We start from the raw sequence: 26511 nt of genomic DNA on the forward strand, positions 1-26511 counted from the left end.
CACCAGGTCACCTACAACTGTGTATCCATCATGCTGCATAGTGCCCCAGAGTCAGTAGTCGGCCTGTGTGCAGTTGTGTACAGCCATTGGCAGATATTTGTATGTGTAGCAGTGTGCAAGTTTATTTTACTGTATGTGAGCAGAGAACAAAATGATAATTAAAATAGAGAGGGGGGGTCTTTTGCAAACCTCCTAACATTTCAAAGAGCCAATGAGGAACAATTAAGATTAGTGTAAACTAAAATGCTTGCAAATTGGCAGGATTTTGGATACACGACAACTTAACACACAGGCACCACAACACACAATGGAATGTGTACACACAATCTGGAAAGCCTATACAACAGATCCCAAAAGGACAATTTGGGAAGAAAAGGGTTGGGGGTTTGGGTCCAGAAAAGACAGTTGAAAGGTATATTTAAGCTTGAAGGTCAGTCTAGTTTGTTCCTGATAGATCTTAAACACATTAATAAGTATACTCTCAGAATTGCTACATAAGTGACATTTATTAATGTTCTGCTATATTTACACTTTTAACATAGTAAAATTTTAAAGTGAACTGCCAGTTGACAAATAAAGGTGCATATCAGTCTACACAAAATGCAAAGTTTTGCTTATACACTTTAAAAGCACAAGAAAGTACGAGTATGTTATGAATTAATCCCAACCCAGCCCGCAAGAGACAGCCAACTCATCTTAAGAAAAAAATACATCCAGCTACTATTTTCAAGGTGACCGGACCACACCAAGTCACAATGTGCAGGTTGAAGCAATTCTGGAAGGAGGTATCTGTCTGTACAATGCCAGTCATTCCCCTGTAATACCATGGAATCTGCACACTTATATATTCATTAATCAGAGAGAATACACAAATGTTACTACTGCCCATTTTTGGATGGGAATCGTTTATTTAGCATTCCTGCTAAGAAATAGCTGCAAAAGTTGTTTTAAGGATTAGGTTAATGAAAATTATTTCTGTTAAAGAAACACTCCCAAATTCAAGTGTACCTCAAGTGTTTCTATATACAATGGAGCAGCCATTTTGTGAAGCGAATCAATATTTATGAGAATGAAGCTTATCAAATACATTAGGTACCAGCAACATTAGTGAGGCTCACATCTCAGTGATGTCACTGGTCTCCAGTGAATTTATATTCTACAGACCCCTGAATAATGGGTTCAGCCAATAACATGACTACCTCCTCTGCATATTAGTCCCAGGTACACATTCTAGTGACAAGTCAACCTCCTACTTTGCAAGAGATAACATTACATATTACTATGGCAGTCAAAGGGTTAAGTATAATCTGCATGGGCATTTTTATTTGGATGCAACAAGCTGGAATATCTAACCTTTTGGACAATAATCTGGCAGTTGATGACACATCTTGCCTACCTAGTTAAGTCTAAAATGTGTGTCCCCCACAAGTCATGAAGGAAGAAAGGTACATACTTAAGAATACTAATCAAGGGATGTAACCAAATGTATCAGTAAAGACATCACTTTCAGCATTTCAGGAGATCCTCTTTTCTCCGGATCAGATGCAGCTAACAACAAAACAGTGCAACGTCCTTTCATCGCATGGCTCTCCTTCCCATTTTACTGCATTTGTCTTCTACATCTCAAAGAAAGGACATCATTTAAACAGCATAAATATGCCCCAGGTTAAGTTTACTGTACAAGTTTTGGTTGGCCATCTTGAAGCTTAGCAAGATTAAGCCTGGCATTTCTCAAATGTTGAACACAATAAAACTGGCATGTTTCATCTAGTGTTGTGATAATATTGTTCTGCAAACCTATATACAAGATTGCTCCCTGGTGTTGTCACACAATACTGACAACACTTCAATCAACAAACAGAACTGAACTAGCGTTTCTCACCGCGTGGTTTTGGTGAAGCATGCTCCACATTTACAGTGCACCCATCACGTACACAGTGGAGAGAGCCATCTTGTGTCTATCGATATATTGGAAACTAGCCTGTCAGTACTGTTTAACACAATTATAGGCTGCATTCTCACAAAATATGTGTAGCTCACAGGTAAAATTAAATACAAGTAACATAATGAGTCTCAATGCACTTGTACAACATTATTGTGTTATTTTACAGGGTAAATTTTTTCATTTGTGTAATTAATTTTCTGCTAATGTATGTCGCTTGATTTAAATAGCCACAAAGATCTACACACAGCTTTACTGTCAGGAATTTCAACTCTGAATTCCAAACATCCTTCTCTTCTCAGAGGAAGTCAAGTATAATATATAGCAAATAGGAGGGAGGGGAGAAAAAAAAGGAGTACATTTCAATGTCTGAAGCATTTACATATACATATTTTTTCCAGAAGCAGAACACAATACAATACACAAAAACATCTGTGCAGCAGTCAGAGTATGGAAAAACAAAATGAAGCAAAACTGCCCTCTTCTGGCAGAAGGGGTGCAGTTCAATATTCTTTTTTTTCCTTTTACAAACAATATATAAGGCTTTGTTAGTACTTCACAAACTTGATTGCAATAGCTTTGATTTAAACAGTAGCCACTAATGATTCCAGGATAATAATAACAGAATTATTCAAGAACTATTCAAATTTTACACCTAAAAACAAACAAAGAGCAATGCTTATTTTCTTCTTCAACAGTAATTTTATTTATTTGCCTGTTTTTTTTCAGGACTTTGTTTCATTCCTAAATGAAGTAATCTCTTTTTTTTCCCCCTTCGGTGTTTGAATTGGAGTGTCTCTTCCTGCAGGTGTCCTTTCTGTCTGACCAAATATATGTTATGTGTGTAGCGGCAGGAAGGCAGGGGCATAAACACTGTAACGAGAGAAGGATATGGAAAGTCACAACAATAATAGTATCCATTTCCTGTATTTTGGGTAAATACACTGGGATGTGCTATATACGTCAATTTGTGCTATGGTTGACGTGACTGATGTCAGAGTAGGATAGGACACAATGTTCATGAGATATACTATTTATATTGAAACCAAAAGTTTCAAGGAGCATGGATAGGGTTATGTGCTGACCAACATGCTAGGGTCCTTCAGTCACGCCCATAGCCAGCAAAATTGAGCAGTGGTACATACACTACATCCTTTTATTACACAGGTTCTTAAGCACTAAACACTACTTAACGTTCATTGAAGCTGTCCAAAACTTTAAAGAAGTCACATGCCAGTATCAATATTATTTTAGAGAGGGGCAGTGGCACACGTAGGGGGGTTTCTGAGTCTCCAGAAACCCCCCCCCCCCCTGCGCTAAGTGCCCACCATAGCGGCACTGTACTATACAGACGCGGCGCTGTCAAAGAAACGTCTGTGGCAGACGCTTCTTTGACAGCGCCGCGGCTGCTGTATAGTACAGTGTCGCCGAAACGGGCGCATGCGCAGCAGCTCTCTCTCGTGTTTTGGTTTTTGGTTGACAATCCTGCGTGCACCCCTGAGGGGGGTGCTAGAAACCCCAGGAGAAACTTCTTAACATGGATCAGAAACAACACTCAATGAGTGAGCACAGTGCAGATAGTCGGCAATGTTTTGGAATATTTTCCTCTCTTTTAACCTTAGTGAATAAACAGTGTAATAAAAATGTCTGCAAACCATCTCACCATTAATTGGTGGACAACCCCTTGACTGTCGTACAAGCTCACTGTTAAGCTTATAGCACTAAACGAGTCCCGCTGACCTCACGAGACAAAGGACCATACCGAATATGCAAATGAGTGTAATAAAACGCAGCAACCACATCAATCCAATAATAACACTGTTTGGGGGGTATTCAATTGTTCCTCCGGGCGCCGCCGGAACGAGCGCGTTAAAACTATTACCGTTAATATGGTAATTACTCGCTGAATTTCATCTCGCAGCTCCCTGAGGTATAATAGTCATCTCGCTATGGCAGCAGCATCAGAGCTAGGTCACTCTTTTCACCAGCTACATTTAGCAGTTAATGTGCACTAAACATCTGATCGAAAATTATAGAAGAGTTATGTGTCTCCCTATACTTGGGGGCATGTTTTTTTTTTCGTTATACATGTTTCTAAATTGTTGTTTTTGTTACAGAGCTTGCCTCTATGTAATTGACTATATCTGTTTCTGAGATAGCGAGTGGCTAACAACCTCATGTGCAGCCCTCTCTCCCTGATTCAAAGCACTGCCGCCAAGCTTTGTCAAAAGCAGGGATCAGCATTTACAGAGGGTGTATTACTCCAGGTAATACAATAACATGTTGTATCAAAAAATATTATAGACACATATTCCTTAACTCAGCCGTGCTGGAAATCAAAAGGAGTTATTATATTTTATGTATGTGTCCCAAAGTAGAGATGCCAGCCATCTTTGTATTTTGAGTTTTAATGGCATAGAGGGGTACTGCATGGAGTAAAGGAGGGAAAGGAAACAGTCAAAAGTTTTAAACTGTGTTTTAAAAACAAAATTGAACTTCATATTCTTTAAATTGTAATAACTTGGTATGTTAGTGTGGTACCACTGTGCAGAAGAACCAAAATAAAGTAACTTTTACTGGAAATAACCCTCATACCCTTACTACGATAGATAACAGTGTATCACTATGTAGTAGTATATACTATACTGTAAAGTACCAATATAATATTGCCATTTAGTTTCTTACCTTTAATAAATAAAGAGAACCCTGGTTCTGGGGAGAGTGGTAAAGTTTTCAGGCATCTTCCGAACCTTTGCGTAATTAATGAGGCCTCTAAGAAATAGAAGGAATCCTAGAAGAAACAATAGTATGGGAGATTACATTACATAATTCCTCAATTACTACACAATCAATTTTATGGACACACAGTATGCATAGTGTGTTTTTAACTCTTTTGTCCAGAGGAAGTTCACCCCTGTACGACCAGAACTATTTTCACATATGCAATGTGGCGTTTAAAAAGGAGGAAAAAGTTTTTTACTTTTCATGCCACCATAGTGAAATATTGTTATTTCCAAGAATATATTTTGGTATCATATTTGAAAAAACATCTTTATTTTCATTTGGGTTATACGGGGGTAGAGGAGCAGATATAAGAAAAGACCTATTTTACCCTTCGTTATTATCACAGAGTTTATGCTACCCCAAAAATCTACAAGTCTTTTCTATAAGTCAAACATTTATGAGAGTGCCAACGGGGCCATTTCTTTCATGAAGTGACAAGAGTACCAGTCTCTAACCTCCAACATGTCTGCTTACCGGATGCTCTGTAGTAGGACTTGCAGAAGGAGGAGTGCATGGCGAGTCTCCTGCATTCCTTCCAGCAATCATTGTAATGCAGTGACTGACAGCTAACAAGAGAATTCTCTCTCTCCTGCCTGCACTTTACTCAACTTCTCAGTCACTGCGCCAAATAGTGAGCGACTGGTGACCACAGCATTGGAGGAGAGGGGGAAATGGTGCAGAAAGTCCCTGGGTGCCAGATAGGTGCACTTTAATACAGGTTTGGTGCATTGTGCTTATGTGGGTAATAATAAAGTGCGGGTGCACTTGTTTGTTTCAACAACTTGTTTTCTCCCTATTAGTGAAACCACAATTTATTAGTTTGTTTATGTAGTATTACAAGTGCAGGTATTTGCAGTAATAGGCTTACATGTCATTGTCAGGCTGTTAATAAGCCAGAAGCTTTTCTTTCTACAGAACACCATTGATTAAGTTATCATGGATGCTACAATATGTGGAAGGCTGTTATAACTGCACTTGCATTCTAACCAGCTTCTAATGGTTTCTAGGGTGATGTAATGGAAGATTGAACTGTCAATCACACCCTGATATTAGTGCAAGGAAATGAGAACGTGTATACACATTATACATAGCAGCATAAGTATATAGAATGGGGTTAAACAGAAGTAGTGATTTTGTGTAGTCTCAAGTTACAAAAGGATGGTAGTTTAACCAAAAATGGCTAATAGAGAATAATGTCATATTTGCACCTCTAAATGGGTATTCAGTCATGTTTCTGAAGGCATCCCTGATGTGGGGGAATAGCCATTTGTTAACTTTAAATCCAGAATTAAAAGGGTTACTCCACAAAGTAAAGGTAAAAAGTTCTGGGGCTATCTGATATTGGAGAAAAAAGTTCCTCTCTAACAATAATAAAGATAACTTAACTTACAGCTTGTAGAATATTTAATAAACATTTAATTGCAGGAAGCTCATCTACAGGTCTTGGCATATAAGATTTACACACCCTTAATTATCAAGTATGGAACATATCCAAATCATAGATATAGTCCCTCACATGCAGGTGTCAAGCACTCAGATGTAGAACGTAGGTTCTCCCAGTTATGATGATCAGCAGTGTAGTGTGCTTTATGAGCATGTACAACATTGTTTGCATCATGGCCAGAGCTCTAAGACAGACATAGAATTCCTTGCAATATCAACCAATGTTCATCAATGAGAGCGCCCAGGTCAGTCTCCAGGATTTATTTACAGTTTAATTATCCTATACATCTTCACTTAATGACATGAGCAGGAACTGCTGCGCTGCTCTGCAAGTGTAAAATAAAAGGTCATCTGTGTCTGACCTGCAGTATATGGAAGTGTAACATGGCTGTGCGTGACCGACCTGTGGGCCTTTCAAATACTTTTTATGCTGACCTTTGGTAAAGTTTTTTGGAATACAATCTGACTGTCTAATGTAGCGTTATTTCCTAGATGTCAGCCATTTTACTGGGATTAAACCACTATTTCCACCATGTGATTTTCCAAGGAGCTATCTTACATTAGAATGTGGTCTCTCTACGTCACCCCTGTGGGTCATTTCTTTCTGACTGTCATCTTGTGGCATGCAGAGAGTTTCAGATTATTCAGATTTACAGAATTCATAGTAAAAGTGTCCTTGTACAAGGGATGTAAACAATATTGTTTGATTTATACTTACCCAATACCAAAAAGACCCACCACAGCCAGTACTGTCCATCAAAATATCCAGGAAAGTAGGTAGAAAACTGCATGACAGGAAGAAAGAAACATGTTGTTATCATGTAACACAAAGTAATACAGACTATACATATTTCACAATCTACAAGTGCAGATCTGACTTATTAGCACAGCTAAACAAATGAGAATCTGCATACTTTACCATGTACTTATTATGGCATGGTCCCTAGACTGACAAAATATTGAAGTAATTCAAGGTAAATAACACTAAACAGGAGATCATGCCATATACATCGTCACCACTAGAGAGCAGACCTGACCATATGATTGCTATTGAATAAAACCTAGTGTAACATATTTAAGTGTCATATTTTTACGGATATCTCTCTGTGGAGATAATCTGTCACTACGAGGAAGCCTATGAGGATAGGAGAGGGTGTGAACAGAGGTGTACAAATTTAAATATTAGGTAAAACTGATTTTTTTTCTCGTATAATTGAAAGGTTTAAATATATTTAATAAATAAATAAATGCCAAACTACTTGTAGATTATAATAATAAAAGCTTTTTGCCATCAGGGCAATACATTTTGCTTTATGGTGGTCCATTAATATTTTTTTTTAAAAAAAAAAATGAAATCCTAAAATATCTACAAGCAGAGAGGCGATAGAACACTTTAGTACAGCAAATTACATTACAAGAAAGACTGACTATATACAACAGGCACCTTTAGTCTCTCAGTAATAAAATCTACTTAGAAATTTACGGGAAGCGCTACTCTTTACCTTGTATTTGTAATAGGCCTTTGAATACTATCATACAGGCACAAGTATTCCACCTATCCCTTAGATAGTATTACACAGGAATAGCAGTTATCCAAGCTGCTAAAGATTAGACAAAGTAAATAAAGAATAGGGCTCACACATTTTTTGCATGCGATAAGTGGACTTTGCGTTGGAAAACAGCACTTTCACGCACCACTGACAAGTGTGTATGTGAATCTGATACAGCACTATATAATTTGGACTGGATCATTACAGACTCACAGGCTTAGACCTGTTGGTATTTTAAATAAAGTATCATTTCATGAGAATAGACCATTATTTCAGGCTATTGCAAATTATAGTTTGTATAGCTGCACAACATTTTATTAAAGAACTTGTTGGACCCAACTGGAATATATACTGTCTATTCTTACTGATTTATATACATGTGGCACCAGGAAATTTATTTTTGGTATACTTTTAATAAACCACCAACTTGCCAAAGTGACAAACTTCGGCGCTATTAAACGGAATCTCCATTTCCATAGAATTTCCATTAAATAGCGCCGAAGTTTGTCCCTTTGGGAAGTTGGTTGTTTACTTGGTTCTGTTGTTTCTTCTGGCTGCTTAATTTTAAATTGGATTGGATTATGGCTGAATTTTTATAAACCATTCCTTAGTTTATATCTCCACATATGTATTATTTGATGTTTTTATTCTACTACTAAGGGGTATATTTATTTGCACAGTGCTTCATTTTTGTTTTGTATATACTTTTAATAAAATCTACTTAGACCATGCAACATGATCTCCCAACAGGAAAAAGCTATACTGCCTTATCCTGTAAGATGCCAGAATTTTATGGGATTCCACTGATGTGAGACTTAAAAGGTAGTTACCATATCTGTTTCTTACGCCTTTTTGTGGAGAACTAGATTTGCTATTCTCCTATCTGGGACAACACCTGTCAGCTGCAGTTGTTTAGTAAGTAACAATGTAATAAGTGGAATACAAATCAGAAAAATACTTTAAAACAACTTACTCTGACAATTAAGATCCACTTAATCAGAGAGAGACCAAATCCAGAAATGGCCCCATATCTGCCAGCGGCTGAAGTCGTCAGACAGAATGAGAGGAAAAATCCAATCCAGTTAAACAGGAATGCCACTGTCACAGGAAAAAGAGTGTACAATTATTGATTAGAATAGGTAAAAAAAAAAACTAACTCCACTGGCATAAGGCATGCTTGTTTACCTTTTTAAATGTTTGGGTTCCCTCTCTTTGGCTACAAATTCAAAATGAATTACATAGTACAAAATATTGGGCTACAGTCTATCTGAACAGGTGTCTTGAATAGTTGACAAGAAACACCTTGGGTACAAGCAAAATGGAATGAAGTATATATTCTTTTTCAAAAGACACTTTATTGAACATTTGGTACAAATATTCTCATATAGGCATAGCGCAAATGAGTATACATCCCAAGACTACATATGTTGAACGTTATGAAATTGCCACACTAATGGGTCTAAGCTGCTTCATGGCACCAAGAGGGAGGGTAAAATACTATAGAAAGAAAGAGCATCCCAAAGGGGATGGGGGAGGAGGGAAGAGGCAGCCAGTAAGGGCTCATCCACACAAATATCCAACACCAAAACAAACAGAAAGAGCCAAAGATCCAGAAAGGGGTAAGAAAGAAAACCCTATGCCGAGCAAAAGTGTACCATACTCAGGTTAAGCAGACTACAAGTTTCAAAGGGATACATGTGATGTATTAGACTAAAATTATCAAGGCAATCACTGGAGGGTTAGAACTCTTAAAAAGGTCCTTAATGTGGCTCATTGCGGCCCTGAGAATGTGATGAATAAGCTTACTAGAATCTTTATGGATACCAGAAACTGAAAAAGGAAGCAGAAAGTATTTTGGGGAGTTAGGGAAAACAACATCTTGTACTGCGCGAACAAAGGCCTTTATCTCGGACCAAAACAACATAATTTGTGGGCAGGGCCACCACATGGGCATGTAGTAACCAACTTGTCGCAATTCCACAACACGTTCTGTGCTAGGGGACATTAAGGTTACACTAAGTGCCAAACAATTTGTCTGAAGTGGAGTTTTAATTTGAACTGTTTGGATCTCATCTGGAAAATGGACTGAATACATCAAGAAAAAATAAATAATGATAATGATCTTTATGGCTGCCAGTGGGGCCTGATTGGGCTTGGGGATTGTCTGATATCTTGGATGGCCAAGCCTGAGACTGTTTATACATTTTGTACTACCCTATGGGTTGTCAGCAAGTCTCTATTTCCCCTTTCATATCCACCTTGTGACTGCCATGAAGACTGAAGTTTAGTTTTTACGACCAGGGCAAGTGACAGGGAAAAATGCAAACTGACAGATGAACAAAGAAAAAAGGTCTATATGCAAGAGGTTCCTGAAATGTAAAATGCCAGTGGCAAAGTGGTTAGCACTTCTGCCTCACAGTGCTGGGGTCATGAGTTCAATTCCTGACTATGGCCTTATCTGTGTGGAGTTTGTATGTTCTCCCTGTGTTTGCGTGGGTTTACTCCGGGTGCTCCGGTTTCCTCCCACACTCCAAAAACATACTGGTAGGTTAATTGGCTGCTATCAAGAATTGACCATACTGTGTGTCTGTGTGTGTGTATGTGTGTGTATGTTAGGGAATTTAGACTGTAAGCTCCAATGGGGCAGGGACTGATGTGAGTAAGTTCTCTGTACAGCGCTGCGGAATCAGTGGCGCTATATAAATAAATGGTGATGATGATGATGATGCCAGGTTAATCTAAGCAACAAAATACTTACTAAAAAATGTGAGCATAAAAATCCCATCGTTCCCTATTCTCAGCTGATCTGCATCGTCAAAATCATCCCGCGCCACAAATTCATCATCCTAAAAGTGAGTTGTGACAAATCATCATATAGTTAGTGTTCTGGTTACAGTTGAACACAGTAAGACAATGAACAACTCTGCTATTTACTTCCAAGAAAACAAGTAAATAAAACAGTACATGTTGAAATTGTGTGTTATTTAATTAACAGAGAACCTAGGAAAACTGCCAGTAATAATCATGGCTAACATTGTTGTTTCACTTCGCACAATATATATTTAAGAAAAGCAAACCCCTTTATTGTGCAGAATCAGCTGAAATATATAAAAAGGTCAACTAAACCTAAAATAGAAATGACATATTGAAAAATTAACCTACAATAAGCAGGGGTTAGGGACCAGGTGAGGCACTGTTCTATTATCTAATCCATCCTATATAATGGAACATCCCAATCAGAATTAAACTCACTGTTATCTTTAGCTGCGGTTTATTGGCACATGTAAAGAGATAATTTGAATGATTGAATAGTCTGTCCTACCCCAAACCTTCTTGAGTAAGATATTAATATTTTCTAATTATGATGTTGTTACAACTAAAGGCAATTGTAACATTCAAATTGTGTCCCCCTGGTCATAGATACGTTGTTTCATTAGAAAAGGCTTGAAACGCTCGCAGATATAAATGTGAAAGTTGTATTACCATGAAAGTACTTGGATTATATGAAATTACAATCTACTATTTTAATTTACAATAGTATTTTATCTGCTGATATAAAGCAGACTCTCTTACATAAAATTATTTGCAATTTATGATACAAAGTCCTAACATATAAATGTCTTGCAGGACTAACACATATAGCAGTATTTGTATAGCCTGAATAACAGCCTAACTGCAATATACAGATATGACCACACATTACATTGTAGAGAAACCCACCTGCTGTAAAACTGTGCCTCTCCCTGTCTAGCATCTCAAGTACATGCTGGTGTGGGCTGTCCCATGGGTTAAAGATTCTATGACACTAATCTCATGTGGTCATTCAGTGGGCCATTCCACGCCAGATAATTCAAAAAAAACATGAAATGTCCACCACCTCTCTCAGATTTTAAGGATTTTTTTTATACAAGAGGATGTCCCAAAAGCTATTTCTGCCAAATATCTCGACTGTCTGACCATTAGTTTCCGAAATATAGTTTTTTCAATGTATTAAACTAATTTACTAATCGTGGCTTATTTATTCCAGTTTATTTGGAGTATCACGGGTATTTATTAAGGAATCGCCACAAAATTTTTCCTCCTGAATCCAAACCAAATTACTGTATCTGCCTTACATTTTGAGTCACAGCAAAAATGCAAGCTTTTGAAACATAATTAAAAATGCTAGGTTAAATCAACATTAGATATCCCATTTTTTAGGTGCTTGACAAAGGTATACATTAGTACCATAAAAAAAAAAAATCAGCATGGTACTTTCATAGTGGAGAAAAAAATTAATTTGACGTTCGATTACTATTGTACCGCATAAATAATTCACACAAGAAACCATGAAATTTAAAAACTTAAACATAATTGAAGTTGAGTCAACAATCACATTATTTTTCCCTTGTTTGGAACTTGTTGTAATGGTGAGTAATTTTCCTTAAAGTGTCAGCAGACAGTGTATACTGCCTTCCAGTACTTCCTTGGATAGTAGGCACTTCCATTACAGAGAGGATGTGAATAAAAGGAACAAAATACTAATCTATATAATAATCAATATAAAATCAATATTTCGGGAACTAATGGTCAGACAAGATATTTGGCAGAAATAGTTTTTTGGACATCCTCTCTTAACAAACATTTTCGTTAAAATCTGAGATGGGTGGTGGACACACCTGGCTGAACTGATGTGGAATGACCCCAGAACCAATACACTCACAGCTGTCATATATAATAAATATATTTTAATTACAACAAACTTCATGCTGGCATGAAGCGACGAGGGAAACTGTTCCGTGAAATATTTAGCAATGTGAATTCACAAATACAGTAAAGTGTGGGATAGCAAAAGCAGAACCCGAACATGGTATTTTTGAGAGAAATGCAAACCCACTGTGAAACCTGTTCTGCTGCAAACCTAGATTTGAACTAAAATCACCCTACCTAGCCCCCAGAGTCCCTGAGGCTAATCCATACAGCCATTTGTCCCGGGGTTCTTAGGCTGTGGAGGGGTGTGTGGCATAGAGCTTGCAGCTTCTTATTGGTCCTCCCATTCACGCCTATCTCAGTGGCCATATTAGAATGGTGATTGATAATAACTGCCACAGCTAACTGGGTGTGCTTTATAACGCAGGTCAAAGCTAACATTATATAAGTAGGGTAATGTTATAAAGAGGACGCACGGAACAAACAAACATATTTAAACATATTGCTGTGCAGAATAAAACACATGATGGTTTGCAAGGATGGAATAATAAAAGGTGGTGTAATAAAAAGTACTGTATATTAACATGGAATCTCGGAATGGTGTTTGAGTCAGCTGATGCACAGCAAATAACTTGCCATTTGTGAAGAGATCAAACATTGTATATAACTATCACAAGCCAGATAAAAGGCTACTTAAAACAGCACTGTCTTAGACTAAATGCTATTATAGCTATACTAATGTCTCTGTAACTAAATATATTAAAGCACTACAGATAAGGGTAGACAAAAAACCAGTTGAAAGACAGCAGTTTCTAGGTACAGGTAGAAGCAGCTGCCATACCTCCAGTGATATTGGGAAGAAGTCATCAAAAGTATCCAATCTTTCTCTGTGCTGAAAGAGCGCAGATAAAAGCCAAAGAGAGAAAAGTATAAGATGTTTAACATACGTTTCTCTTGTGGTTTAATGTTCTGCTGGAAAACTTGCACATGAAAAAAGTTTTCTATATTAGCGAATACAAGGCCATTTCCACATCTAAAGGGTTTATTAAATGTTTAGGCCAGGTATATTTCTTTTACATGCTGGAAACCAAACTACAGCCCCTAGGCAGACACTTGGCAAAGACCCACAAGACTAGTTAGGGTGTTATCTGGTGGTTTTATTTCATCCCTTACAGAGGCACAACAATATCCATTAATACAGCATATAGCACAATGCTTATTTTAATGCCCTTTTGGGTTGACAATGAACCTCCAAAAAACAGTTTACTCAAATTGGGTTGTTTCGAGTGCAGATTAGCACTAGGTGCTATTCTAGATCCGTTCATCTGTGAGAGAAAGCTTTTGCGTAATGATGGTGTAATGAGCAACTGATTTTGTAATTGTAAATTATTACTCTAAAAATGAATATTATAAAAACAACAGTGTGTGCTAAATTAGTTCAATGATTGAATTCATCTAACTTTCAGATACGTATGGTCGGTATTGTAACACACACACAAAGGACAACACTTCAGAAGACTTACCCTCCCAGGAACCAGAGGTATTGTGGCTTCTGCCTTAGTCCTCTCTGCTTCATCATAACTTGGGAGCGTTGTTGCCACATTGTAAGAGGGTGGCTTTGGGAAACCAGACTCATCTTTGCAGTCAAAAAATGCTTTGTTATAAAAGGAAATAGAAAACAGGCCACTTTGAAGATCTTATAACAACAAATATATAATAACATAAATGTTGCTCCAGAACTGCAGGTGTTGAATGTTCTTTTTTAGAGCAATATTCGCTGTGAATGAACACATTTAATTAAATATGAATTTACCCTGAAACTGAACATATCAAGAGCAACGTGGTTAAACTATAAAACAAAAATTAAAAAAGGAGACAGGACTTGTGCTACTTTCTCCTTTTTCTTATTTACTTTGGATCACACATTATATTGCTTCACATCAGTTTTGTCACTTGATTTTGAATCTCATCAAAGTGAATTTGTGTAAAAAATGTCTAATTTTATCTCTGTAAAAAAGGAGGGATTTCTTTTTTACAGTTAGTCTCGAGTAAAACAATAGCTGAGAAAGGTTAGTTGTAGAGTCTATATATATACTGCAACAGTTATCTGTTTTCCTTTTTAGCCAGATAAAATCAACATATGACAAGATTTAACAAGACAACCCATATCTGTGAAATGCATATGTGCCAGTAACAACACAAATTCTAATCACACGTTTAAGGTTTGTTCACACAAATGTTGTGTGACCAATGGGAAAATAAGTGCATTGGTGCAAATGACCACATATGGATTAATATGTTTTAGTGTGGATTAGGCCTTATTATGTACTAATAAAACTTATAGCTCTTTTGTACCAAAGAATAAAGTATACTTTCTATGTGTTATAATAGTTATATTTTTAAGACACATTATATAGTGTTTATGCATACGTGGTAGAGCAGATCAAGCGAAACAATATAAATCATATTAAAAAAAAATGGTGACAGGTCCTCATAATGAACCACTGGTTTTTATTTTATACAGGAAAAATCAGTATGTCTCCTTATGTTTCAGAAAGCTGAATAAAATTATATAATTTTAAACAAAAAAAATGAAGCCGCTTTAGTAAAGCCACTCACCTGTATTCTCTCCAGCAATGCTGCTATATGGGGGAGGAGCATCTGACCCAGCCTGGGGATTTTCTACAGGCTCCTCTTCATTCTGTAACTGTAATAAACAAACCCAAGGTAAAAAAAAACTCTGATAGGGAAATATTGAAAGCACAGACTGTGTTCTGAAGATAAACTTGAAATAACTGAGCATGAAAAGATTTGTCCTTGCACGTCACCAAAACTACATACAGGATCACAGAACAAACTAGTAAGAAAGGTATTTAGAGTGTTTAAAACCGTCTGTGTGTTCTGTAAGCTGCAGAACGGATACGATAGGTAAGGTCAACGTTACCGATATGGATTCCAAAACAGCACAATGGGGATGTAGTAGATATAAAAAGTGCACACACCCTTATGGAAATGGCAGGTGTTTGTGATGTACAGTCTGAAATCAAGATAAATCATATCAGACCTTTATCCACCTTTAATGTGACCTTATAACCAACAAAATTCAAGTGAAAATAAAGAACCTACAATATGCTGGTTACATATGTGTGAACACCCCTAAACTAACACTTTATGGAAGCATAGTTTGCTTTTATTATAGCAGCAATTATTTTTGAATAAGTCTAGAACAACTTCACACACCTGGACTTTGCGATTCTATCTCACTCTTTACTGCAAGTCCACAGGGCTTCAATAGAGTTGAGTGTGGGCTCTGATTGGGCCATTCCAAAACTTTGATCTTCCTTTTCTGAAGTCATTCTTTGGTTGATTTGGTGTGTGCTTTGGGCCATCATCATTTTGGCTGGTGAAGTTCCTCTCCATCCTCAGCTTTTTAACAGAGGCCTACAGATTTCATGCCAAAATATCTTGATATTTGAAGCTAATCACTGTATCTTCTATCCTAAGTAGAGCCCATGTCCCAGCTCAAGAGAGGAGCCCCAAAGCATGATGCCATTACTACTACTTCACAGTAGGAATGGTGTTCTCTAAGCGGCGTTTTCTTTCCGTCAAACATCTTTTACAATTAAGGCCACAAAGCTCAACCATGGTCTTACCAGACATTTTCCCACATGGTTTGGGGTGACAATGTATTTTTTGCAAAATTTATAAGGGCTTTTATGCTCTTTTGTACCTGCATTTTCAATAAAAGGTGCGTCGATTCTTTATATCCACTGTAAATCTCAGTGAATTAACTGAAGGTGTACTGAAATTTATTTAATCCATACTTGCCAACTCTCCCGGAACGTCCGGGAGACTCCAGCATTTTGCCACTGCAAAATGACGCGATTTGCGTCATTACGTAACAGGGCGGGGCTAAAATGTCGTGATTTTCGGGGCCCCGCCCCTACACGCCTACCTTCTAGCAGCAGCGCCCAGAAAAAAAAAATGAAATGTTGGCAAGTATGATTTAATCTTTCTATACATTTAGGGATCACATGAAAATGAAGGCAGTGGCCGAATGTGATCAAACATTATTCACAGATACTTTTCTTGGATTTTGCATACAGACAGAAGAGTAGCAAACTCACAGTGACCAGCCAGTTTGCTCTAGCACCAAAAATAAAACCGTCAAAATAAAAACATTATTATTTCAAAAATGTAGGAAAATACTGTGCACAAGGAACAAGAGAAATGTATGGGGTTAGGGTTGTTTGCTAAGAAATCATATATGCATCCAGGTGAAATGGGCCTGGTGGTTTAGTTATTGACATAGCATAACTAAATGCCCCTGCTGAGCCGATGCCCCTTCACCTGCCTGATGCCCCTTCACCTGCCTGCGTTCCTATACAGCTGATAATGTCTCTTATACAAGTTGCAAAGTTTGCAAAGGAATTAACATAAGTGGAGCTCAAATACAATGATAGCCTTTTAAAATCCTGAAATTGTCTTACATTTAATGAAAAAAATAATAAACAATTGCAAATGGCGCAGCAAAGATATGACATTAAATTTTTTCTGAACTTCAAATAATTGCAGCCTTGTGTTCGGTATCAAATAGTCTTTTTTTTTAGTGTTAAAAGTTGCTATGAAAATTTTATAGATTTATAAATGAATGGTTTTATTTTGTAACTTAAGCAATGATGAAATGAGCCTATAAATCCTATGCAATCTTACTACATCCATGCAATCTTACGTTAAATTAAATTTCTGTAACGATTTCACCAACGATTGAAAGTCCCAATAAGCATGTCGATTCATGTGTACACAACTACTACAGTCTATGGAGATCTGCCTACACTGCTAATTGTTAGAGCATACACACTTCCGCATTTATCCGACATTGCTCCATCATTGATTGTGATTTTTAAGAAGGTTAGAAAATCAAATCAACAGATGCGATGAGTTTTGGTACAGCAAAACATCATTGTGGGAGTGTACACACAAATATCTGATTAAACGATCATGAACCATGCGATCGGCACGATAAAAGCATAGATGTGTACCCAGCTTTACTCTACTCCACTAATGAAAAGCCAGCTGCACATGAACCGAACATACACACCTCAACAATTATCCAATAACAACTGCATCGACATTGCAGCGTGTATGACACACTAGGTAGGGATCAGGTAGAGGCGCAAAAGTAGCTGCATTCATTCTGGCTGTAGCAGGTGCTACCCAGTCTGTAAATTGTGATTGGTTGATTGTTTATAGGAGTTAACAGAACAGAACACACCTTTGTGTTCAATTGATTACTCAGGTTGTCTGTAGCAATTGCACACATATCATATTAATAGCAAAGAGAGTTCCTTTATCTAGGAGAGGTGAAAAGGGATCACAGGGACATTTAGAAGGCAATAGGGCATGGCAGATGCATAAGAGAGTTGGCCCTGAGTTCTCTTGCTAATACAATGCTACTTATTATTAATTTAAGTCAATAACCTGAGATAGAGGGCAGACTTTCACAGAAACATGGTACAGTGCTGCAAGCAACTTCAGTATTATTTTCTGAGTAAACAAAATTGTACTGAATTAAAAGGAAAATATGAAAGCCTAATAGAACAAATTTCCTTTATCTAAAAAATATAAAAATCTCATGTTTTCTTGCAGTATTGTCCTTAACACTTCCAACTTGTCCTTGTGAAACAGAGTAAAAACATTAGCAAGAGACGTTTCACCTCTACGTCAGAACTGAAGATTGAAGTGAAAACCTATTCTGCATTTACAGGTAGAGACATTGCCAAAACAACTAGCTCCATTCTAAGGGCTACAGTCATGGTCACACTTTCAGCTAAATTTAAGGAATGTTCCTCAGGCTGTTCCTGCACTTTCACTGCTACTACTTCTGGTTGATTAGGACTACTTGGTGGCATATTCTCCAGACCTGTCAAATGACTTGCTGCTACATTCACACACTGCCTGCCCAAGGCCACTATTAGTAGTTTCCGAGATGGACACATCTGCCTCTAACATTTGAGCTGAGCAGATGGATGACATGGAAGCCTGCTATTATGGTCAGAGAACATCCACACACATAGACCAGCAGCAGTCATCTGCCAAACAGCGGTATGGGCATGCAAGGAAATGACCAAACTTTGATCTGCTGTCTCTCAGGCACTGTACATATTGCTGCATGTGTAACAGAGCAGGAGTTAAAAAAAATACTTGGCGCAGTTGGAGGTTAAATGACTGAACAATTAATAATAAAACACTTAGACCTATCTGAAACAAACTCAACCTAGAATTAATTTAGCAGTGTGAAAGGAACAGATTTGTAAATGTATGATGCACGTATGTATGTGACCACCTCTCACATATCACAGATTTAATGCTTTTGTTGCAGTTGTTGAAACACATCTCTACTGCTTACCAGCAAAACACAATGGTTGCTTACAATGATATTTACAAATCACACAATCTCCAATCTTATTTATAAGTGCAAATATACCCAGAAGATGAGCTGCATGTAAAGCAGGATCTCTCCAGAATCAATTATGTATATTGGTATTTACATGCGCAGTATTGTGGAATATAACATGATAAAAATAATAACATTATAGTTTATGTTAATAATAATTATTCAATGCAAGCACAGCTCAGCATACTACAGGTTTGATGAGATGCTAAATAGCTCATTTGTATTCTTAAGTACAATTTTCTTTAAGTTCACATGGCTTCAGAAAAAATAAATATAATTTCAGTTACCAGATCGTTTTTAAACACAATCTGACAGATATCCATATAGCAATTACTATACATAATACAATTTGGGCACAACTACTGAAAGCTATTGTGATCAGAAGCTTACTCCTAGATATTGTCTGAATTTTTCAGTGTGATCCGTTGGTTAAATTTGATAAAGACGACATAGGTGTATATTTACTAAACTGCGGGTTTGAAAAAGTGGAGATGTTGTCTATAGCAACTAATCAGATTCTAGCTTTCATTCTGTATAATGTACTAAATAAATGACAGCTAGAATCTGATCGGTTGCTATAGGCAACATATCTACTTTTCAAACCTGCAGTGTAGCAAATATACCCCTTAGCTTCAAACACAGTACATAACAAGATATGGCAACAACATGACAAGAAAAAAACCCCCAAAAAAACAAACATATTCTATACCATTGGTTTCACAGTCTGTTATGTTCCAGTGTAGCATGCACAACAGATTTTTCCTGAAATGTTCACATTTTAAGACTGCTACTTCCATCATAAACTGCTTCAACAGAACAGAGATTGGTTTGCAGTATGGAGTGAGAGGATAAATTTAAAAAGGTATATACATCGCTTGTATTGAAATGGCAAAAACAGTATGTATTGTGCACATTATAGTCATATGTCCAGCACATACAGCCAGATGCCCAATACATACAGTCGGTATGACAATCACATACAGTTCTATACCCAAAATAGGTCTCAACCCCACTGCAATGACATTGTCCCATATACTCACTAAAAATGGTATATGCCCAGCATAACTGCACCATAAACAACCCAAAATGCCAGCAAAATTCAGCACTGTAACAACCTACAGATACCCATGTTTTCACTAGAACAAACCTAAGATGTCAAGATACACAGTTCATCACCAAGTAGGTGGAGAACGTTGCATGTTGCTACGACAGTCCATCCAATGTCAGTGAAATTATCCGTAGGCCATAGACCAGCTCTATGCCTCACTTTATGCATAATCATCTTCTGGCAAAACAGTTAAAATTTAAGTCAGCGGAAAATTGATGCCATTGATGAGAGTCATCAAACCAAGGACTGAGTATCATGCACGGGTTAACTTGTGTGTATATATATATATATATGAGCTGTCGTACAACACTGCTCTGAACACTGACGAGAACATGACTGTAACAAATTACGTCCAACAACAAAGCAAAAACTACCAAACAGACAGTAAAGGTGATTCAACCCAAATGAGCTTACAATCGAAGTGGGAAAACATTTATACTTAGTGGAATAACAGTTGTAGCTGTTGGTGAGGAAAGCGTGTTTGGCTACTGCAATAGCATTGTCAGCCACCATTAAGCAGCTATTGGTGACTGGCATTTTTATACAGTATTTACTTATCTGTGAAGATAGGGAACAAGTGTCTTGGCTCTGGGTCCAGTAGTGAGCATGGTGCCAAAGAAAAACACCAGACAGACAGCTACTACAAGATGAGGGCGGAAGAGGGGGCTGAAGACATTTGACTATGCAGCACCATCACTCACCACTTCACACCAAATTCAAAAAGAATCTGGCCAAAGGGAGTGCTCTTGGCTTTGATACCATTAACCCAAGGCCTAAATCGAGAACCCACCCAGCATCTGACAGTTCAAAGTTTCTACAATGACTAGTTTATCTTTCATATCTCCACCTTCCACTGTATCTCCTCATTCCAACCGAATTGTACCACTGGTAACTGTATAAAAATGCCAGTCACCAATAGCTGCTTAATGGTGGCTGACAGTCATGTTCTCGTCAATGTTCAGAGCAGCTCATATATATATATATATATATATATAAATGTCTAGTGGTGTGTGTTAGTCTGTCTGTGTGTGTGTGGAAAAAATAAAACCAAGCTGCAGCGCCACCTGACCTGCTGGGCGGAGTTATACACTGACCTACTAAATTCTTAGTGTGTGTGGAAAAAAAAAATTCAGAAAGGGCTGAAATTTGGTATACTAAGATGTTTTTAATTTGTTAATTGTTAAAAGTGTTTATAAAGATTTAAAAAAAAATATATATTTCTTGAAGGAGAAGTGACAGTTGGGAGTGGTTGGTGGTTGCCGGGGGTGACAGTGGGGAGTGGTTGGTGGTTGAGGCCTGGGCTATGGCCCAAATGCATGACAAGAACCTTTTTAACACCTTAAGTAGCTTGATTTGACTAGAATGCATGAGTATCATTCACGGGTTAACTTGTATGTAATATATATATATATGGTGTTGGTGCAAAGTCTTCGCGCCTCGTTGTATTCAGAGGAGGATGTTGCATCTGCTTGTTCTGCTATGGTCAATTGTCCGGTGTGTAAGAACCAGTGCTTTCAGAAGGATATTGTTGAGAACTACTTTCTTAGAGAGGACTCCTCGTCTGAACAAGTGACTGAGACAATTCAGTACTCCTACTGCGCTGTTTCCTATACTTTCATAACCGTGTAGCTCAACAGACCTCGGCTAAGTTTGGTGTCGCGGTTGTTTTAGAACATACATTTTATCCATCGCTAAGGAGAATTGGTTGCAGATCATACTCTGGGATTTCTAAGGAGCTACTATACAGATAAGCGGTTTTGATTTTATATATCTGGTACGCACACCACTTCTATTTATTCTGCACGATCAACTTTTGAATATATTTATCCTGTACTACAGTGATTTTTAGTTACCTGCGGTGCAGATACAGACACCGTCCTGTTCTAACTCCTCTGGACTATTTCTGTGTACATTTGTGCTTATATGTTTATTTACACTGTATACACCTGAAGGCGCCGCCCTTTACCATCTATATCCTACTATGTTATCGGACTAACCATCCGCTTTTAAGGTTGGCTGCCACACACACGTTGTGGAGGTGTTGCTTTTACTATTATATATTCATGTATTTATTTTATTGTCATATTGCTTTATACACGCACATTTTGTATTTGTGTTATCTTCCATATATTGGGTAAGCGCCATCTGTAGATATCGTTTGTTTTCTCTCTCTGTATATATATATATATATATATATATATATATATATATATATATATATATATATATATATATATATATATATATATATATATATACACACACACACGCACATATATATACACAAGTTAACCCGTGCATGATACTCATGCATTCTAGTCAAATCAAGCCGCTTAAGGTGTTAAAAAGGTTCTTGTCATGCATTTGGGCCTAGCCCAGGCCTTCTCAGGGGAAGAGCGTTACTTCCCGACGCAAGCACCCTTTTTTAACGTGGTTTTGTCCACATGTCACCACCTCATCATTTTTCTCCATCACCTCATCCTTCATCTTTATCGCCACATCAATCCAGATGTCTATCCAGACACAGGGATCTCTCTCAGCGCCCTGAGTACCACACTCCTCTCGCTCTGTCACCCCCGGCAACCACCAACCACTCCCCACTGTCACCCCCAGCAACCACCAACCACTCCCAACTGTCACTTCTTCAAGAAATATATATTTATTTTTTTTTTAAATCTTTATAAACACTTTTAACAATTAATAAATTAAATTAACAAATTAAAAACATCTTAGTATACGAAATTTCAGCCCTTTCTGAGTTTTTTTTCCCACACACACTAAGAATTTAGTAGGTCAGTGTATAACTTCGCCCAGCAGGTGGCGCTGCAGCTTGGATTTTTTTTTTTTTTTCACACACACACACACACACACACACACACACACACACCACTAGGCTTTTATATAGTAGATATATATAAAAAGGATAATAAAATACCTCACAACATTTTACTGAAAAATGTATAAAAATTAGGCCCTGTTCAGCCCAATGTACACCCAGATTCGCCCATGTCACATTCGTTTTCCTGGGGCACATGCCCCTTTTCTACATTAAACCTCTGAAATTCGGGACTGTTCTACAAAAATTGGGACTGAAGGAATGTAAAGAGTAACTAAATGCAGTTCAGAAAACATAAGCAGCAACACGCCCAGTAACATGAAATTCTGTAGCCAGTACAAAAGGTATAAAAACTTTTATACAATTCCATATGTTATAGGTTTGTTGGTAACGATTTGTCAGTCAACAAATCACTGATGAGGCAGACAGACAGATAGAAATCAACTGACATTGCTGAGTATGTACCAGGAGCTGTGCAAAACAAAAAACACACATCTGCTCCTGTTCAACATAAAGTTCTTAGTGCTGACTCTCTCCCTGACACCGAGTTCTTCATTTTAAACTATTTTCTTTCTTCTCTGTTTTGCACAAGATTTCTCCGTAACATGATGCTGTTATCGGAGCTGGTCTTTGTACAGAAGGAGCAGCATTCGCCATTACCCAATCTTCTCAACACAACTCCACTCTCTCATGTATTATTCAGTAGTCTTGGCAATAAGACTGACTGAGAGCACTTAGCTGCTAACTGAACCAAAGCTGTACAACAGTCACTTGTTTACTTATCTAATCAGCTACATCTATCCAAAGAACTTCAAATGTATGGCAAACGAGGCAGCATAATGAGCAATGGGAGAGAGGATACCCATTTACCAGCTCTTGAACAGCACACTGCATTGTCTAGCGACATTGAGCATCCCTGTGTAAAGATCATTTCGCAAATCGGTAGCTTAATTGTATCAATGCTGACCAGTATGTAGGTACGGAAAGGCCACATTTTTGGGACTATATGACTGAGGACCAGATTGTACTCTGCGAGAAATTCAAACTGTGTGTACAATACAGCAAACATGGATGCATTTAGTATGGTGCACAGTACAGGGAAAAAATGTAGTTCATACCTATGCCCAGCACATATATACCAATTCCCAGCACAACAGTCTCACATACAGTGCCAAAACCCAGAACAACACTAGCTCTATGCCGACCACATATAGACTCCCAACACAACAGCTTCATACTCCCCTCATGCCCACAGCATAAGTGGGGCCTCTGTCCAATTTAATAACAAGGAGAAGAATCCATTGGGATATTATGCATATAAACCACAGCTGCTCCAAAGTGAAATGCTGTCGTTTTTACTTGTTAACAGCAGCAACTTGTCAACCATAAATGAGAATGTGTTCAATTACTGAAAAATATATATTTTTTAATTTTAAATAGAGGTCTGAACCCCAAGGCAGCCCTTTACCATTGCACTATTCACCTATGTAGAAACTAGTATGTATGCATTATGTTGAAGTCATGGTGTCACATCAGAACACCCTTAAGGATCATTTTAGTAAAAAGCTATTTGACACTAAAAATAAATACATAAATTGTGTGCATAGTTTTTAGATGGAGGTAAAAAAAGCACCCAAGAATGTAAATTTTGGTCCTATCCAAGGTTTAAATGGATGTATATCTATTGTTACAGAATGGAGCAGTTCTTTTACTCAGGTAAACATTGCATTTATCGCTATTTTTGTTAATATTATGCAATATAAAAATAACAATTGTATGATGTAATAATAAAATATATAAATACTATAAAGTACAGCATAAGACATACAATATGCTGAAGGATGCTACAGTATAGCAAAAACTACATTAGCCATGCAGATTCTGAATATTCCTTGAATCTGCCCATAAAAGAACTATAAAATATTGTTTAATAATCCAATTTACATTTATAGTTTATAAAACCTCCTAACAGGAATTTATTCTATCCTTTCTAGAAGATCTGCTAAACAACACGTTACAGAAAAGGTGTTATACAGTACAGTACCTCTATATCTAGGTGTTTTGTTATCCTCTAATTGTGTGACAACATATTATAAAACAGTACCAAACCTTACAATTGATTGTAATTAGGATTTATTTCAGCAGTGAGGTACTGAAGTGAAATTCCAGAAAGTAAGGCGGCTAGAAAGGCAGAGGAGTTAGTGCTTTCAGAGAGAAAGATATGTAGATCTTCATCTGTAGCAGACCATGAGAAAGGCAGAATGGTAAGAAAGACTACCCAGAAACTTCACTCTGTGCTAGGAAAGTGCAATAGAAAAATAAGTAGAAAAATCAAAAACTGAGAGCAGATATAAAATACTGGTGATTTCGGCAAGCGCAAAACTTTCATACCAAGTGTTCATACATACCATCACCACAAATCCAAATAATATCATATAAATCGCTTTATTAAAAACATAGTTAATATGAAAAGTCATGCCACTAAATTAAGCAAACAAACACATTTTTTATTTATATATATATATATATATATATATATATATATATATATATACACATATATATATATATATATATATATATATACACATACATATATATATATATATATATATATATATATATACACATACTTTTTTTTTCTTTTTTGACATTATTTGCCATGTTAAATATGTTTTTAATATTTTAATAACTTGGCATGAAACTTTTGCGCCTTTCAGAGTTGTTGGTTCTCTCTTTTTCAGTAGAGGTCTAACAAGATTCTTGGTAACAATTTAGCTGCTGCAGTGAAATACAAGACAAAATCCAGCCACAGTAACTCTGCAGCTCTAAGTGGATTGGTGTCAAACCCTGTTAGGTTTTTTAAAGGGGATATCTTATTCGCAGATCATACTCCGGGATTTCTAAGGAGCTACTATACATATAAGCGGTTTGATTTTATATATCTGGTACGCACACCACTTTTATTATTCTGCACGATCAATTACAGATCAACTTTATCCTGCACTACAGTATTTATGAGTCACCTGCGGTGCATTTATTCAGACACCGTCCTGTTCTAACTCCTCTGGACTACTTTGTGTACATCTGTGCTTATATGTTTATACACATTGTATACACCTGAAGACGCCGCCCTTCACCACATATATCTTACTATGTTTATCGGACTAACCATCCGTTTTTGAGGTTGGCTGCCACACGTACGTTGTGGAGGTGTTACTGTTACTATCATATTTATTTATTTATATATATCATATTTATTATATACACATATGCAATTTTGTATTTGTGTTACCATCCATACATTGGGTAAGCGCCACCTGTAGATATCTGGTTTGTTTATATATATATATATAAATATATATATATATATATATATATATATATATATATATATATATATATATATATATATATATATATATATATATACACATACACACACACACACCTCTGTACACGTGTGTGCCAGTCTATATGTTTTCAATAGTATATTATTTTTTTACTTTGTAGATTTATTGTTTTTAAGGGCAACCTTGCAGAGTCCTGAAAGACTGGGTCTGCCTATTAGATACGTTGTACGGACATGTGCCATGACATTCTGTTTCTTGGTCGTTACGTTTGTTAATCACCTGAACGGGTACTGGATATTTAAAAAACAAAATGACATCCCTGACCATAATGTGCAGACAACAAATCATA

At 37.1% G+C, this 26511-nt stretch overlaps 1 protein-coding gene across 2 annotated transcripts in view; it reads right to left on the reverse strand.

Moving 5' to 3' along the window:
* Window positions 1-487: 487 nt before the first annotated feature.
* The window catches only part of NDFIP1 (Nedd4 family interacting protein 1), a 39742-nt gene continuing 13718 nt past the window's right edge, over window positions 488-26511 (reverse strand). Inside the window, exons 2-9 of one of the 2 annotated variants that reach the window (XM_075209700.1) lie at window positions 15028-15115; window positions 13932-14062; window positions 13250-13300; window positions 10478-10565; window positions 8693-8817; window positions 6888-6954; window positions 4628-4733; window positions 488-2815 (exon numbers count right to left, since the gene is read on the reverse strand). In XM_075209700.1, the coding sequence (XP_075065801.1) occupies window positions 4630-4733; window positions 6888-6954; window positions 8693-8817; window positions 10478-10565; window positions 13250-13300; window positions 13932-14062; window positions 15028-15115 (654 nt within the window). In that variant the 3' untranslated portion in view covers window positions 488-2815; window positions 4628-4629. The remainder of the gene's footprint in view (window positions 2816-4627; window positions 4734-6887; window positions 6955-8692; window positions 8818-10477; window positions 10566-13249; window positions 13301-13931; window positions 14063-15027; window positions 15116-26511) is intronic. The other variant, XM_075209701.1, reaches the window with a different exon arrangement.

The sequence above is a fragment of the Mixophyes fleayi genome, chromosome 4, assembly GCF_038048845.1.
Source record: "Mixophyes fleayi isolate aMixFle1 chromosome 4, aMixFle1.hap1, whole genome shotgun sequence".
Lineage (NCBI taxonomy): Eukaryota > Metazoa > Chordata > Amphibia > Anura > Limnodynastidae > Mixophyes > Mixophyes fleayi.